This window comes from Oryzias latipes, chromosome 10 (assembly GCF_053564925.1).
Source record: "Oryzias latipes strain Hd-rR chromosome 10, Olatipes_Hd-rR_3.1".
Classification (NCBI taxonomy): Eukaryota; Metazoa; Chordata; class Actinopteri; order Beloniformes; family Adrianichthyidae; genus Oryzias; species Oryzias latipes.
The window spans coordinates 19,086,690-19,104,922 of NC_136246.1; the positions used below are offsets into that span (position 1 = coordinate 19,086,690).

An 18,233-nucleotide genomic window follows, 5' to 3' on the forward strand; every position below is an offset into this window, starting at 1 on the left:
TTCTCCATGCAGTTCCCTCTTTCCCACCTGCTGTCCACACGTACACACTCACAGAGGTATATGCATTCATTTGACTTTCAAAGTTGCAGGTATGAGTTTTGCTGGAGAGGAGTGCAAGAGTGTGCACACTGTGTTACATAATTGATGCTCCATATTACCTTACATGCTCACTGTGCTGGCTGGGCAACAAACAAAGCTCGCTCATGAACTATTCACTGGATGATTCAAAAACAGAAAAATGATTCTGCGGGATCCCGAGTGCACCACAATGCTGGATGCCTCAACCTTCGAGCATCTTCTTTCACTGTTCTGATTAGGGCTTAAGTGGACTAAAAATATGTCACGTGTTCACCAGAATGACAATAAAGCATATTCATTTTTTTAAAGCTATGATTTTAAAACAGTTACTGTTTTCTCATTTAACCCTTGTGCTATCTTAGATGACCCCACCCTTGCATTGATGTGTTCTCCCTACCATGACAAAGGTGGATAAAGGTGGAAAGATTTCATGTAATCCATGGACACCAGTGAGGTTCACAAATCATTTAAGAAAAAAGGTTCAGCGCACTGTCTAGTGGGTCTAGATGACCCAACTCCCAATGTTAAAGTGCCTAGGATAGCACAAGGGTTACAGGACTGCATCTCATAAGATTCCTTTAATATTTGTTGTGAGGGAAGAAAAAAGCAATAAATATGTTTAATTGTGAACACATTTTTGTTTGGTTTGGTTCATTTTATAGATAAAAACCTAATAATTTATTGTTGCAAAGTACTGTTCACTTACTCATTAGCTTTATATCAGGAAATAAATATTATCTTAAAATGAATATAACTTTTAAATAAACGTATAAAACCAAAATATTTAATTTAAACAAATGTAAGAAATAGGTATGGAAGCATATTGCATTCATTAAAAAAACATGCAGTCTTCACTCTATTTTCTGTTTGTGATTTTCGTTCCTAATTTTCTTTTTAACTACTAAAGCAAAGAACTACAAACAGGTTGGGCACTAACTTCCTCTGCTCGTGAAAACTATAAGATGACCTGCAATTAAAAACCACAATGTGACCAAGTCTGTTTGTAGTTCTTAAAAAAACAGAAGGAAAAACACCAAAAATTTAGAATGAAAAACACCTGTTTATTTTTTTCTGTTTTTTTATTGAGTACAATACGCTTCCATAAACAATTCCATGAATGTGTGTTCAGTTGAACAGTTTAATATAACAACCATCTTCTGGTTTAGTCACTTTGCTTTGCCAATAATGAGAATGCTCATGAGGAAAACCATGATGAAGAAAATCCACATGAAGAACCTGTCCATCACTTTAGCTATCTTCTTCCATTCTGCTCCTTTAACACACGTGGCCCTCTGCTCTCGAAAACAGTTGGCAATAAACTCCACATTTTGCATCAGCTTGTTGTCCATTTTGGGAATGCCACCCCTGTGGCTGCAGAACACGCACGACCTAAAGGTCACAGTGGGACAGTTCAGCAAAGGCGGCTTGTCTTCAGGGCAGCAGGGAAGCTTCTGGTCCTCAGGACAACAGGGAACCTGTCTATCTTCTGAACTAAAGTCAGTCATAGGGATTTTTTCATTGGAACCTTCATATTTTCCAGGTGAAAAACTGGAAAAGCATTCATTCTCTTCTCTCATGATGTGGTGCTGGACTTCTACTCTGTGCTGCTGTTGTACAAGAGAGGCCTGAGACCGGGGCGGTTTGTATTTGTGACTCTGCCAGTCCTCTTGGCTGTGGTGGCTTCCAGGTCTACCGTTTGCGTGTATGTGAGAATGCTGGTTGGAAGCATCATCTTTGAGGCCATGGGACGACTGAAGGGAGGCAGAAGCACAGTTCTCCCCCACTTCATAAACAAAGAAGATCTTGGACATGTAGTCAATGATGAGTACTTTAGCCCAGTGTGGAACTGGCTTGGCTTCTGCACCACAGAAGTGAATGTTCATGATGAAGATGGTGAGGGCCGTGGAGGCTGTGACCATGGTCATGGTGGCAATGTAGTACTTCCCTGTGTAACAAATAGGAAAAATGCACATTTCTCTATCATTTTTGCTTTCAGGAAATGCAGCAAAACACCTCTTACCTATGAGCGGAACGCTCTCTGATGGTGGCATGCTTTCAGCCACCATCAGCTGGAAAACAGTGAGAGCCAGGAGAACTGTCACCCCAAGCGAGACCTTCTCCCCAGAGTCTGCTGGCAGGTAGAACCCCAAAGGAGCCAGAAAGGAGATGAGGAAGCATGGCAGGAGGAGGTTGAAGATGTAAAAGGAAGAGCGCCGTTGCAGCAACACTGTATATGTGATGTCTGGGTATGGATCAGAGCAGCAGCCATACATTATGACATTCTTAGTGGCGGGCATCCCATGGCACTCCCACTCCACGTTTTCCACAAAGTCTGACAGGTCACCACTGTCCATGCCCATATAGATGTCAACCTAGAATTGGGAAAGGAAAATATGAGGCTTTAAAGCTCTTTAAAGTTCCTCGCATCTTTTGATTGATTGTAAAAGCATTCCCAGTGGTCTTTTGATTATGATTATACTGTTTTTAGCGTATATCAAAGGAACCTTTGTTGTTTTCTTGGACAGTTTCCGCAAAGCAGCAGTAGTTGCCTCTTAATTGTGGCAGGGACTATTGGTATGAAGCAAGACCGCCCCAACTTCCCGTCATACATCTATTTACATGTTCTCCTGCTAGCTTACTGCACCTCACATTCACAACTTAACATTGAACCCAAGCAATATCGAAGCTATCCAGCAGTATAGTTTGGATTCAGATGCCAGCTCAGAACAGGAAAATGAAGACCTACATGGATCTATTGGTGTAAAACACATGTGTCAAACTCAAGGCCCCCCATGTCATTTTATGTGGCCCGCGAGAGCATAAAAGTTTTTTATTTCTTGAAATAAAAACTAAAAATTGGTGTGTATTTATTCATGTCTGGGGGAATCTGACTTGAAATATCAGATTGGGCAACTATACATTAGGACTTAAACACTGTCCATATAACCTAACCTGACAGAATCAAATTTAAAAGGATTTATGCTAGAGTAACAAGCAAACATATGTTTTCTATGCAACTGTAATTGTAACTTTAAAAAGTTATAATAAATAAATTATCAGTTATTTAACATTAAGGAGTAGTTACATTTATTTTTCAATACATTTAGTTACATGTATAAATTATATCTGGCCCTTTGAGGGCAGCCACTGTGCTGATGTGGCCCTCGGTGAAAATGAGTTTGACACCCCTGGTCTGATGCATCAGAATGGAGCGGAGCAGGGAGCTTGTGCCCCACCAACTGTAGCTCCTATGTTTTTTCTAGCTGCATTTTTCTGTCTGCTCCTGATTCACAGCAATGTGAGTAAAGAAATACTCTTTAATTCAATTTTAACCTTAATCTATTTCATATATGTCCTCCACCATCAGAAAATGCCACAAGAACATTTTAAATACACCATTTTAATGGGATAATTCACTAAAAAGCTGAAAACTAAATCATTTTGCAAGTTTTTAGGAATATAGAAGATGTTTTTCTGTCTTGACCAAGATTTTTCCTACAGATTTGGTTACATATTACCCTGAAGTCTTATTTTTTGATAAAAGCGTTTGCTAAATCTAAATCTAAAAACATGTTCAAACATACAACTCTAAAAAGAACTTTCTTATTTGAATTTTAGTCGTACTTCTTACCTGGTTTCCATTATAGGTCCAAGAGCCAAAAGTGAGATTGCATTCCTGACTGTCAAAGGGAAAGTAGGACACATCAACAACACAGGAGCTCTTGGTGATGGCAGGAGCATCCCATGTTATTTCTCCATTGTAGCGAAGCTTCACATTGGTGTCCATTGGTCCTGAGAAATCATCATCGGCTCTGGAAGAGCAAGTTCACTTGAGAAGATAATTTACATGTTTTACGTAAATGGATGTAGTAAACATTTCTCAATTGTGTCTCCTAGTTAATATGTGTGTAATATGGACGTTTCCCACAGTTTTATTATCAGAGCACTTTCATTCCCTACATGCACATTTTAAACTGCTTTGAATAAATAAAAAAATGTGTTGTTTAAGAATGTCCTTTAAATAAACACTTAAAAGTAATTTAATTGTTGAGACTTATGTTTTAAACTCCCGAGGTTGTTGCTTTTGTCACACAGGTTCCATTCATTTTTGCGTGACTTCATTTTCTTTCTAGAGCAATTTGCAGCCAAGCCATGAGGCGGGAATGGTCCCACTGGATAATGGAATGAACCAATCCCCCTAGTGGCTGACCTTAGTAATGTCTGTCTTGCTGCTTTTCCAGAACTCGGACGGATGGACGGATGGATGGACGGATGGATGGATGGATGGATGGATGGATGCTAAGTGGCAGCATGTTACAATTGTGCACACATTTTCTGAGGCACCTTCATGCAAACAAGCTTTAAAAAAAAATCTTAAAAAGTCATAACTGATTTTGCTCAACATTTAAAGCTAATCTGCTGAAATTTCACATGGATTGGTGACCTGAGTCAAGAATTAGTGTTGCATGCTTACTTATTATAGAGAACAAGGTCAGGCCTCCATACCAGGCTGCTTGGAATGTGGATGACGTCCAGACCATCATAGTCGTCTTTGTTCCACTTTAGGTAAGCATCATGCCATGTCTGCCTGATCCACAGGTAGGCTATCAGCACCTGGTTTCTCTCATCCTTCACACACAATAATGGGTACACTCATTCAAGAGGTTTTGATAAAAAAGCATACAAAAGGCTGTTTATAGCACCGCTGAGGTTCTTTTTCATTCCCTTTTACTTTAAAGACATTTTCCCTGTGAGTCAGAAGTCTGCTCTGTTCCTTGTAATATTATAACCTATTGTCACTTTTAATATAAGTCTTAGAAAGAACTGCTGCAACCTGCGTAAGTTTATAAAATTGTGCTGCCTGTCTAAGTTTCATGATCCTTTTTCCAGTGTTTGGCTGTTATCACATATATAAAGAAGTCAAATCTTTGCCAAGTATAAGGAGTCAGACAAAGCTTATCCCAAAACTAAACGTTTTGAATTTTTCTAATGAGAAAAATAAATTGTTTGAATAAATTATTTTAAAATGGAAACTTCCAGGATGGAATGCACCTAGTTTTTTTCACAAGTTTAGTGTCTGAACACACAAAAACGCAGATTTGTGCAGAGGACTTCCAAAGACCTTCTTGTTCTCCCTCATCAGCCCCGCTCATACATACACTCCTCCGATTAACATAACGGCTGTAACCCAGACCTGTCTGTCAATATCAGGTGAATAAAGGCCCATAACAAAAGAACACATAACCACTATGTGTAACAAAAAACCACAGCACACGCAAACACACACTCATATCTCCTCATTGCTCTCGGCTTGCATCTACTCAACCATGTCGGACTTGAGCACACATATAAAGACTCTTTACATTCAGGTGGAAAAAGTGTCTGTTTTATTTTAAAATGCAGAAAAAATCTTGAAACCACTTGAATTCACCTCAACTTAAACACAACAAGAACTTCCCCTTCATAAAAACTGTATAAGGAGTGTCAATAAATTTCCTATAAATTCATTAGACAGTCAGCAGTGGAAAAAATATTTAAAAAATAAAAAGAATAATAGGTTTTTTCATCTCTATTTCCATTTTTAGTTTCTCCAATCAGACCTTTCAGTGAGTATGTTCGCCTTTTTCAGCTTTGCGAGGTTCAAATTCTGTTTTTTCCGCTGCCATGTGTAACAGTAAGTTACACATGGGGTGGATGTACCTGCATACCTTTACTCACCATGTCTTTGATCTGAGAGAGGGTGACCTGTAAGGTGACATTAAGGGCACTGTCTGTGTCCTCCACAGGGCGCAGAGCATTGGAGTAATTCTCCATCAGATCATTCAGCAGTTTCTGAGCATATTGACCCTGTGCACTGTGAACCGCTTCAACCGAGAAAAGAAAAGGAGCCAAGTATGTAACTGTTCCGTTTTAACTTTACAGTAGATGCTTTCAATGCAGTTTTTTAATTGCACTTACCTTTAGGAAGCAACACAGCCAGGAAAAAAGTAAGAATCATTTCAAGTGTTTTTTGGGATGTCTCAAAGAAGAAACTGAAGGGATCTTCAAGCAGCAACCAAAACAAAAGTTCCTTCCCTGGAAGGCCAACTTCATGTTCTTCCAACCCCAACTGCGCTTTTCTGCAAACAGCAATGCACCGGCTCACACAGCCATCCTCACTGCTCTCACCCCCTGACAGGGGGAGGCAACGTGTCTGTTGGCTGGAAGACGGAATAAAACTCCAGCTATCACATGGCACAAACAGACGGAGGGAAACAGGATGCCCCCGAATCATCGCCGCACCACACACAACAGTTTTTAACCTGTTGTTGATGTGCAGCCAGGTGGGCTGAATGTCTGCTTGTGTCACAAAAGAGGCTAAAGGGAATGTTCTCAAGTTTAAATATGAGTTGTATTTGAATCTCAGAGAAAATGATGTCTTTTTAGAAGGTAATTATTTTTTTCAAAAATGTATCCAATGTATTTTTTCACCTAATAGTCTAGGGCAAACCTTAAGAAAAGAAAAATATGTCCAGTAATGCTTAGAAACACAAAAGAAATAAAGAATTTTATATTAACATTGACAACCAGTACTAGGATTTTTTTAAGGCTAACTTCTCTTCTTTAAGCCAGGATTTTCCCATTGAAACAAAATTCAAAGTATTTGGATATTTGAAGAGAGTTCGTTTGTGATTAAGATTTTTTTTTCAAAGAGTAAATCTTTATTTAGTTAAAATTACAGTGGGAACTAATAATTCCTATATGCTGATATTGTAAGTTAGATAGATGACTTTACTTTATTAATCCCACAATGGGGAAATTTCATTTATCTGTGGCAGCAACACGACATTCAGAAATAATCTATATAATATAACATCAATAAAGGACATCACAAATTACATTTATATTAGATAATTAAAAATATTACTAAAATTATTATGAAAAATTATTATGAAAAATGAGATTCTTATTAAATAAAGAAATAAATATTAAATAAATACAGCTGCAAAAGTGTAAAAAACATGCGGTCTGCAAAACATGTAAACTGTAAAAAAACATTACAAATTTTTTCAAAATACAGAAATAACTAATGAAGTTCACACCAAGAACAAAAACAAACAACTGTTCAGGAACAAAAAACAATTTAAAATTGAAAAACAACAACTACAACAAAAGTAAATGAATCAATGACTAAACAGAAAAACACCCCTGGGACCGTGGAGTGTCACTTTGACACGGTGTAAGTTTAAGTTATAGTAAATTCTGTTTAAATATATTCATTTTCATTGGTATTACAGAGCAGCTATAAATAGTATTACAGGCAACTTTTGTTTTTCAGCTTGTCTGATCACTCTAGCCACAAATTCATCCAACAGAGAAGAAAATATGTCTATGTAAATATATTAACATTCTTTAATTAGTGCTTGTTTGAAGTCCAAAAGCTTTTTTTATAAAACTTTGATTTTATTCTAACTTTTCAAACTCAAACTTCCATTTTTTTGTCCAACTTATTTGTAATTAAAAAGAACGTGTTTAATAATTAAATCTTCTGTTTTCCTAAAGTGTTTGAACCCAAAGGTTGAATCTATTTCAGGAAGTTTTTCAGGCAAGTGTTTATTAATCTGTTATTATTACTATTAAAAACAATTTAATGTCTATGAATCTAATAAACAAATGATGCTGTTTCTTTCCCGGTTAAAGGAGTTCAGAAAACAGCAACTTATGTAACATTTTGTTGTTTTTGTAGGGAATGAAACATTCTCTTTTATTGACAGCGTGAATAAACACTTGGGGCTTTATTCAGATGCAGTTTGTGAAGTCAAATTTATTTCAAAATCTGCTTCTTAACAAACCATATTTGACAACCATGATTATGGTGTCAGGAACTTCTACTTTCAGTATGATGTGTGAGCTCTGTAGGGGGTTTCTTTGAGCACTCGGCAGACTGTCCTCGGGGTAAATATGCAGAAACAGTCACTTTACAGAGGATGGGCAACTGTCTTCCACGGGTTGTACTTGAGATTATTTTTTTCTATATAGAACGTTAAACTCCAGATAACCCTCAGACCGACATGCTATATTTTAAGCCACGTTACAACTATTGCTGTCTTAACCTCTATTTATATATTTATATATATATATATATATATATATATATATATATATATATATATATATATATATATATATATATATATATATATATATATATATATATATATATATATATATATATATATATATATATATATATATATATATATATATATATATATATATATATATATATAGAGGACCAGAGCATGCCAGAAAGCATTCATAATAGGTCTGCACACCTTTTGATCAAGAATGTCAATTAGCAACACCTGCATGCGGTCTTTGTCCGTCCTTCAAATTGACATTTTCCTTTTTTGTTGTAACGTACAAAATGGGGAAATCATTTATCCTTTATTTTCCTTTCTAAGGTTAAAAGCAACTACTGATATTTTTACATCACAAAGTAGGTCAAAGTAGGTTCACCCTCATCTCAGAAGGATGCCTGGTTACCTGTATGCAGCGCAAAGATGCCAGGGCACAGTACTACAATCCAGCATCGTTTTACTTTTTACTGTATTAGGTACAGGATTGTACCTAATATATGAAAAATGAGGGGGAACATGTTTTTACCATCCATGCTACGTTCTTCTAAAATGCTCTGCGCCATCGGGAGGTAAACAAAGCTACCCAGAACCCAGTTCTGCACAAATATCGACTAAAGATGTGCACGGATCTGCATAAGCCGTGGAAATTCTTCAACCATAGAGCGGTTGTTCCATTTACACTGTGATGCAACTCCCTGTAGGTTACATTTATGTTGGTCTGGCATTAATTTCACCCCACCCCCCAATCACATTTCTATTCAAATGCATGCATGGCAAAACAACCTCATAAACAAATGTTGAAAGCTTCACAGCAGCAAGAATATAATATTTAGGTCTTCTAGAACTAGTTAGGTATTCTGGAAAAGGTTTTTAATGAACTGAATATTTTTGTCCTGGTGGTCATTTAATCTTACAACACAAATTTTGAAATAGAACAGAAAGAACAAACAGATTAATTTACACTGACTTTAATATCTTTATTTACAGATGGATCATTGACATTTATCCGTTTGTGTGATTAAGATGATGCATTCAAAGTCATTTTGAACAGTTGACATCCAGACTTGTCACAGGTTGTGTTACTGTAGAGGATTGGTTGAAAACTTCTGCTAAAATTTTTGTAGGTTTAAGGGCAAAATAATGGATTGCTTTAGATGTGGTGTTGGGACACTTAAAAAAAAAAGTCAACAACATGTGTAGAAATAGGCTTCTCCCCCAGACTGCAGTGGAGCCCCCTTCAGGAGAGGAGCATCACTGCTGCTGTGTGAACACCGGGAAGACGCTTTGAACGGGTCTCTGGTGTATGGAAAAAGCCAACCTGTATGATACATGGTGCGATGCATAATGTGTTTAGTTCATGCATATTAGGGCAATCGGGGCATACTCCATTTTCCTGCGATTGCCCACAATTCAATAGTTTGCCCGGATTTCAACACCACATGTGTAACGTCGAAAAAATAACTCAGTAAAGATGCACTTTTCTGTTTTAAGAGGACTTATTGTAAGGGAGTCATAATTTCAAATGTAAAAAAAATAGAAAGAGATGTATTTTAAAATGGTATGATCCAACTTCTTCACTGTTTAGAAGACAGACACAAAGTGTCTCAAGTCTTGACCAGATCAACAAAATATGAAAACTCTTGGCTCACTCCTAAAAAGCATAACAAAAAAGGTGATCAAAGATGAAAAAATATGCACTGCATAGGCAAGAATAAGCTGATAACAGCTGCTTCTTGGACTGAACCAAAACAAAAAGCAGGGAGATACACGGACAGATGTGGGGAAGGGCTATTACTCTGGACTTTGCTCTTGAAGGAGGTGACATGGGCTTCTGATTGTAGAACCGAGCTGAACGTTGAACCAGCATGAAAGGGACCAGAGGTCAACGCTCACAGAGCAGTTGATTGGAGTGCGGTACAGTATATGTGTGACAGGATGGGCGAACTGGGGAGGAGTGGAGGTGAGTCTGCTGTCAAACAGAGGGTTCCAGAAAAAACGTCTTCAGACAGCCGAAACTTGGATGACAACGTTGTGTTTGTGCATGTGTGCATGTGTGTGTGAAGAGAGAAAAATGGGGTTCAAGACTCGGATGAAGCGGGCACCAATTTTCAGTTACTGAGCAGGAGCTCTGTCGCCGTCTCCACATCCCAGGATTTTGATGACAACGCCACTATTACTGCATTCTAGGGAGAGAAAAAAACAAATCTTTATGTTCTCGTCTTCATTCTGCAGTACAACATAGTAGGAAATGCCATAAAAAAACAAAAGTACATACTTTTTCAAAGCCCATGGCACAGAGTTTGTCTATTTTGCGTGTGTACTCCGGACTGGAGACTGGAGCGCCTGCATAAACGTGAGACCAGAGTCTCGCCGTCTGTTTAAACATCTCTGGATTCTGCTTGTACTGTGAAGTGAACAAACATGAAACATAATCACATGCAGATCACATTTTTGCCAACAGAACTTGACAGTTTATTTGAAATTTAAGTATTTTTTTACTAAACATTGTTGATGAGTAATATTATAGTTGTAATTACATGTCAACAGCGTTTTCCTTTTTCATCACACCAGATGTGTCATGCTATAATTATGTTAATTAAGGATGTGTTGGTTTTACCCCAACAGAAAGTCCATTTTCCTTCATCAATCTGTAAGCGGTAATTGATGTCATGCATCAGAGGGTAATGTAGTTCCAGTCCCCATCTCAAAAATGTTAAAATAGTTCAATGCATTCATTGTAAACATTATACATCTCAATTTCTTTGTGCAAGCTGATCAAATATGTAAAGTGTACCCAGTGGTCTTTTAATTATGATTATGCCGGTTTTGGGCTAAATTTAAAAAACCTGTCGTTTTCTAGGACAGTTTCTGCAAGGCTGCAGGAGTTCATCAGAATTTCACCTCCTAGTTGTGAGCAGGACTGTTGGTGCAGAGTAAGCCAGTCTCCACTTGATCACCACTAGATCACCGCTACAAGCTTTTTCCAACTGAATTTTTGCTTTATCTTCTCCTGATTCAAAACGATTTGAACAAAGAAATACTCAGAAATGTAATTTTACACTTAATTTAGCTTTATACGTTTGTTTTTTGTTGTTCTTTAAAAGGGTTGGGTTGATAAAAATCGATAAATCAAGCTGAATTAATCTAAGCTAAATCAATAAACTATTCATAAAAGTACAGATTCATCTTTTATACCTTTCCTTTTCCGGTGACCTACGCAAAACAGCAGTAAAGTGAAAATCCGCCAGCTTGATGCTGACGTATAATGGAATTTCCCATTGGATGGCTAATGCTTGCTCGACCTTAACATACATTGCTGACTAAATTAACATCCTTATGTACTCACAGGCATGAATTTTCCAAACTCTTTTAAAAAACCGTTTTTATATACAAGTAACCATTTGTGGTCTAAAGCACTGTTTTTTGCTCAAATCTTCTGGAATATGGTGTAATGCTTTAGCGCAAGCTCCACCTAGTGGCCAAACCGAAACGCCTTCCAGAAGAGGAGGAACATCATGATCTGCACATTTCTGTTGGAGGGAGCTTCTCCTTTTTACAATTTTACAGTATGTGAGCTGCATCAGATTAACATGAATATCTTCAAAACATATATAATTGTTGTATTTCTATACAAATATGTCCAAATGTGTAAGCCATGTAAATTCAAAATCAAATCAAATCGAGTGGATAGTGAATTTGATCGATCCAAGCTGCGGTGAATCGGATCCAATTGATCCAAGAAATTAGTGCTGATACCCAGGCCAATTATTTTATGCATATAAGTCTATAGAAAAGTACAATTGTCTCTTGTTTATTGCAGGAGTTACGTTCCAAAAGTAATATGAGATAAGTTAAATCCATAACGTAGTCCTCTTTATTTTTTAAAGATTTTTTTCTTTTGTTTAAACTCTTAAAGTTGAAACCTACGTAAAGAAATGAGTCCAGTATCATACAATGAAAGCAAAGATCTGCTTGCGACAGAAGATTATTGTCAATTGTGGGAGTTTAATGTAGTATGTAATGTACAGGAGACACAGCACAGAGGAGATTGACTGAAAATTATCTGCAGCCAATCAGGATGAAGAACATAATGTGCTGACGGAAAAAAGCATGCAAAAATTTCACCAAAAAATCCACAAAACAATACTGCGAAAGGTGAATGGTAATATAGTGAGAGAACATTGTACAAGCAAAAGAATAAAGATCACAACCTGATTTTTTTGGTTTTTGTTTCTTGGTTGACTCAAACAGACCCACAAATTCCAAACACACTTACCTGATTGGCTACCACTGCATCCTGCGGATCATCTGGCTCTGCAGCCGCCAGCAAAGCTTGCAAAGACAAGAGGACCGTCCTCAATGTCATAGCAGCTGCCCTGAAACGACAGAGCAACAACACAGACAAATGAGGAGAAAAACTGAATGCAGATGTTTTCCAAACACATGATGGCATTCAGGCTGTAGGTTAGGATTCCAAAAAAGTGACAATTAGTCATCCTATTTGATTCTACAATTCTATTACAAATGAAGACATGACTCAGAGAGGCTTCACTGGAAGAATCACATTCAGTGCCGTTACAAAATTGTGAACTTGTTGGTGTTTTTCATCAGGTTCAATGAGAGAAACTGCGTTTACATCTGTGAAAGTAATCAAATGAGAAGCTCTGGATAAATATTGAAAATGTTATAGTATGTATAACCACATGGAGTAACTGCAAGTGCCAATAACAACCAAGACATTTCTATGACAGGAACTTGTCAAAGTTCAGTGGTGCAATGAGCAACAATTCAAAGACACACAAAAAGGGGTATAAGCAGATGAGTCATTGCTCAAGTTTCTAACAAGTGGGTGGGTGTGTAGAATCCACTGAAAAGGTGGAAAAGCTACTGATGTTTAAACCCAAACACATGTAGATCCAGCAGGTTTAATGGTGTTACATACAAACTGTAATATATTGTGGCATCCCTCGTCAGTACAAACCTATAAAGTTGTTCTAAGTTCTATTTATGACTGCACATTTTATGTGTTAAAAATATTCATTTCTTGCATTTTTTTTCCTAAAAAAGTCAGAAATTATTAATGATTGTTCTAATTGAAAAAAAATATTTAAAGGATTTGGATTTGAATGCAACAGAAAGCCGTTAAGGTGATGTTTAGACAGTATTTTCCACCACAGTGACGAATAAAACAATAAAACATTCTTAAACAGTTTCTGATTTGTAACATCTGTTACTGCATTTTGAGCATAAATGTTTCAAGATTATTATTAGTTGGGGTTTTTTTCTTGTAAGAGTCCTACACAGTACTCACACAGTGACACTTTAGTCAACAGTGTTTATTTTTTTAGACTAAGTATATTTTTTCAAGAGCATTCCTCCCTAAAGAGACTTCCAAATAAGTTTTTTTGGTAGATTTCACTAGCTTTTAAGTTACTAACTTAGTGGTCCAAGCAGCTGCTTAACATCCCGTGACGCGTCAAGACAGACAGATTTGGTGGACAGAATCCGGTTGATTTCCAAAATAAAACTTTCCTCAGTTTCATAGAATAAAATAAATGGAAATAATCGTAGTTGGTGTATGCATTTTTTCTGTCTGTGGACAAAGTGATCCACGGACCGATACCGGTCCACAGCATTAGACCATTTCCTGGCTGTCTTTTCAAAATTAAAGCTTTTTTTATTACTCAGATCAGTAATTTTGATTAAAAAGAATAACCTCTGTGTGTATGTCTTAACAACAGTTTGCAATATATCTATAGAAAACTGAACGGAGAAACAGAAAAGGAAGAAGTAACAAAAACTTTAGGTTCTAGCAACCTCTTTTTCTAACCAGAAGAGTATAATATGCAAAACAACTGGTCCAAATACTGATCATCACAGGCCTTGTAGTTGATTTATGCAAAAGCACTCGTGCTAAATCTCTGAAACATCCACACAACGTGACTGGAAACTTTGCTCATATTGGTGCTTTTGAGGTTATTAGCCAAGACTGAGCCAACCTATTCAAAAGAAAAACAACCAACTAAGACATAATTACATTTTTGTTTTTTCACGTTAAACCACTTCAAGTTGACTTTGGTTTATAAAAAAATTGTTATTTTGATTGTAACCTTAGAAAGAAGGCCAAAGGTAAATCAGTCAAAAATGTCCTTTCTTTGATGGATGAGCAGGAAGTCCTTTTGGAAGATGGAAAACGAGTCAGACGGGACAGGTAAGCAGCTTTAGTTCCTATTTGGTACACTCCAAAAGTCTTGTGCGACCTTGTATATCTTGCTTAATCATTTGGTTACAACTGAAACATTTCAAATGCAACAAAACAGGCAGTTCCTAGGAAAAGTCTGCTTCTGAAATGTGTCTAATGTAACCTGAGGTGGAGCTGATGAAAGAAATGAACGACAGCAGATCTGATAAACTACCAAGCCACACCCTTAGCCTTCAAACCGATGGAAAATACTTCTAGTCAAAATGCAGCGTTTAACCCTTTGGAATCAAGCAACACCTGACGGCGTCCTGAGGCTGTGACATCAGCTTAATGTCAAATATAAACTTATTTTAATACTCTGTGATTAAGCTTTCATTGAGTGACAGAAAGAATGTGGCAATTAGTTGTAGTTTCTAAATGAGAGTGATGTTTTATTACTTTAAAAAATGAATGTCAATTAGGGACTCCAGCTGACTATTCGGATGGAAGAAGAGGAACAAGTGCCGGCTTCAGGGCCATCATCTGAATCTGAGGACTCCAACTGCAGACTGAAAAAGGCCAACTTTACTTTATGAGGGGTTAGAGAGAGGGGAACTTTTTCATCTACCAGCACAGCGGTGAAATCACAAAAGCGTATAAGGACAAGCTTCCTGCTGCAATGAAAGGCTGTCACAACTCTGATGATGAAAATGCCGACCCTCTCTTTATTTTGGATGGGGAACGACAGGATTTTTCTAAAAATTGCGGAAATCCTGCGATGAAATGCAAAACTCCAGGTCACCGCCATTGCGGGAGGAAGGCAGTTCCCCCTGTTATAGAGGAAACAAGAGCCAGACACACCTCCAGCTGTGAGCAGATTCCAGCTGAGGAGAACACCTGGGGGGTATTCCAGAATGCAGGTTATGCCAGCTCCCATGGTAAGTTTGAGGCTAAGGAAGTTGATAACCTCAGCTTTCGGTTCCAAAAACAGAAGTATGTTTCAGGGTATGTCAAGTTGCCATAGCAACTCATGCTCTGAACAGAACCTGGTGTGGAGCAGGTTTAGTTGAAGGTTAGTTTTCAGAGAGGTGAAGCAGAATAGCGTGTCCATTTGAAGAGGATTTAGTGGATGAAGAAGCTCAGATAATACTTTTTCCACCATGAGAGGGTGATAAGACCATGTATGGATGTTGGAAAGATAAACTTTTTTACTTTGATCCAACTTCATTATTTGCTTCAATTAAGATAAATCATTTTTTGAGTTCAGTCAACTTAAAAATAACACATAGTTATCAGACAGTTATTTTACTTTTATTCAAATTAATTCAATTAAGTAGGTGTAACTGGTGCTGCTGTTAGATCGACAGCACAAGGAATGTGGGATACCATTCCCTTTGCCTGCCAGGACGAATTTGTTTAATTCTTTCTGCACCATGAGTGAGAGGGAAGGAGAGGGTAATGAGTTTATTTAGCACCCCTAGTACGGCATGATATTACAAGAACTGAAGTTAGACTCAGAGTCATGATAACTGAATATACGTTATACATGCAAATCCACACTGTGTCATTCATTTTATTGTTATAAAAATTAGTATATCTGCAGCTCAAACTAAGGCATATGAGAGTTCAAGAAAAACAATGAATTAAATTTTTTTTTAATAAAATAACAATAGCTGCAAAAAGCAGGAATTCCAGTAAAACCTTTCAAATGGGCCGCAGTTCACCCAGAGACTACTTCAAATGAAGTGGAGACACTGCCTTTGTGACAACATTAGGAAGCACACAGTATGGAGGTGCGGGACCTGTGATGTGCCTTAATGTGTTCAACTGTAACAGTAACTATTTTTATATCTGAATTTCCTCTGGAATTGTTTTCTTGTATTTTCATTTGAGACCTGCAAAACAGTTTGTTGAAAACATTTGTTTTTCAAATTATTTAATGCTGTAAAAATGGTTTGTTGAACATTTTTGGGGGTTTCCACAGCAAAATGAAACACATTTTCACTGTCAAAATGTTTTGTTTTTAAATGATTTGTGTCTAGTGAGTGAATACAACATGGAAAAATTACTAAATAAAGTTAGTGCCAATAGGTGAGGTTGTGCTGATTAAAATCATAGCAGGTAAGCTAACAATTTGTCTTCCAAATTGTAAAACATAGAGGTATATTTAAAAGTAGACAAAACTAAGATTTAGGCCCTCAGTTCCAGAGAGTTAAGAAGCAAAATACTGTCTTACACAACCATGAATGCATCAGGAAGGAAAGCTGCAACAGTGACTCACCACTGGTCTTTAAGAATGTCCAAACATATTGCACCTGTTACTGAGCTGATATTGGGATGCCAGATCTTTGTGATAAACCGCACCTGCAATTTTAAAAAATGGTTTTAAAAACACTGGGACAGCTCAACTAACTATGTTAAATCACACGTTTTTATTTAGAATAATAACTGGGAATCCTTACCTTGGGTGGATTAAATGGATATGTCTCTGGAATTTTTATTTCAAGTTGATATCTACCTCCTTAAATAAATAAAAGTAAAGTGTCAAAACAAAATGAAATGAAAGTTAACAATTTAAATTGTAACAACAGATATCAATAAAGTTTTGTTCAAAAATGACTCTGAAACCTTGTAGTACAGTAGGTACATTTTTACACAGTTTTAGCTGATGTCTCACCTTCATACGGTGTATCAGGGGGGCCTGCTATTTCCCCCTTAAGTTCTGTGAAGTTTTCATCCACCAGATCGACCTTTATCTGGTTTTTGCTGGTCTAAAAGGGACGAAAAGTGAGCAGAAAAACATCCGACATTCAGCAAAGAAGGTTGTCAAACACCAATCTGCCTACTTAGCACAAGCTGACTTTCCTCACAATTGTTGAAGTTGACCTCGACTTGTTGCACATACACATCTATATTATATACTTGTCTGTAATGTACATGTTTAAGCCAATCTATACAGCGTCAAGGCAACATGGTCATGGAAAATGAAATGCCTTCACATTACGAAAAGAGAATTTGACCAATTCACTGTAGTCACCCCAGCTAGCTTAGTAGCCATGAAATACACCCCAAGTTAGCAATGTTAGCGAAGCTCGTTTACAGCAGAAAGAGAAAATAAAATGTATTAATAGGATTCAAAATAAAATTATTTATTTGGTTTGAGACTCCGTAGAGTGACAGTCTCCTGGCTGCCGCATACGTGTGTTTTTGTACAATTTTGTGAGAGGTGCAGTTAGCTTGAGCTAACTACTAGCGACTAGCAAGCTGACAGCTGAGCAAGCAACGCGTCACTCTCATTTAGCCACGGCAAGGGCAGAAAATGAAGTGGTAAACCTGGTAACCAACCTCTTCGCTTTTAAGCACCTCCTTGAACTCCCGTTTTATCCTTTGGACTGCTATGTTGGCCATGGCTTCACCGAGTTCTGGTCCAGATGAGGCCTCGCGGCTGTCCCGACTTGTTAGCAAGGGCTAGCTTGTTCTGCTCCACAGCAGCTCCTCACTTTTTCAAATACAAATTCAAAAAAACCCGAACCAAAACACTGTCACAACCGCTACTTGGATCGTCAGTCCCACGGATCGACAACAATTTTAATTTGTTGAAGTAGTAAAACATGGATCTTTCCTAATAACTGTAGAACAAGACAATGGTTGGTGGTACTGAAAACATTATAATACCAAAGTGCAGGCAGTGTAGGGATGTCATGTGATCCGAGCCACCCTGAACCCGTCTCGTTTTTATTGGTTTAAAATAATAATAATAATAATAATAATAATAATAATAATAATAATAATAATAATAATAATAATAATAATAATAATAATAATAATAATGCACATTTTGTTACACATGCTAG

General features: G+C 37.2%; 2 protein-coding genes across 2 annotated transcripts; both read right to left on the minus strand.

Annotated features, from left to right (window-relative positions):
• Window positions 1-1,138: 1,138 nt before the first annotated feature.
• Window positions 1,139-6,478, minus strand: LOC101173314 (neuronal acetylcholine receptor subunit alpha-9-II). Its single transcript, XM_023959483.2, has 6 exons — window positions 6,037-6,478; window positions 5,797-5,942; window positions 4,553-4,707; window positions 3,710-3,890; window positions 2,099-2,450; window positions 1,139-2,023 (listed from the first exon to the last, which is right to left on the minus strand). The coding sequence occupies exons 1-6, from the start codon at window positions 6,350-6,352 to the stop codon at window positions 1,245-1,247; spliced, it is 1,929 nt and encodes a 642-aa protein (XP_023815251.2). The 5' UTR covers window positions 6,353-6,478; the 3' UTR covers window positions 1,139-1,244.
• Window positions 6,479-9,154: 2,676 nt separating this feature from the next.
• Window positions 9,155-18,099, minus strand: ube2ka (ubiquitin-conjugating enzyme E2Ka (UBC1 homolog, yeast)). Its single transcript, XM_004073293.5, has 7 exons — window positions 17,725-18,099; window positions 17,057-17,150; window positions 16,842-16,900; window positions 16,661-16,743; window positions 12,475-12,574; window positions 10,474-10,602; window positions 9,155-10,381 (listed from the first exon to the last, which is right to left on the minus strand). Exons 1-7 carry the CDS (start codon window positions 17,785-17,787, stop codon window positions 10,307-10,309), a joined length of 603 nt encoding a protein of 200 aa, XP_004073341.1. The 5' UTR covers window positions 17,788-18,099; the 3' UTR covers window positions 9,155-10,306.
• Between the last annotated feature and the right edge of the window lie 134 nt (window positions 18,100-18,233).

Coding starts and splice junctions, on each gene's coding strand:
- LOC101173314 (XM_023959483.2), bottom strand. CDS start 6,352: ATGATTCGGGGGCATCCTGTTTCCCTCCGTCTGTTTGTGCCATGTGAT. Junction 5,943..6,036: donor GGCTGTGTTGCTTCCTAAAG/GTAAGTGCAATT, acceptor TCTCGGTTGAAG/CGGTTCACAGTGCACAGGGT. Junction 2,451..3,709: donor GGACCTATAATGGAAACCAG/GTAAGAAGTACG, acceptor TCCCAATTCTAG/GTTGACATCTATATGGGCAT.
- ube2ka (XM_004073293.5), bottom strand. CDS start 17,787: ATGGCCAACATAGCAGTCCAAAGGATAAAACGGGAGTTCAAGGAGGTG. Junction 10,603..12,474: donor ATGCAGTGGTAGCCAATCAG/GTAAGTGTGTTT, acceptor TTCACTTCACAG/TACAAGCAGAATCCAGAGAT. Junction 10,382..10,473: donor GTGCCATGGGCTTTGAAAAA/GTATGTACTTTT, acceptor TTCTCTCCCTAG/AATGCAGTAATAGTGGCGTT.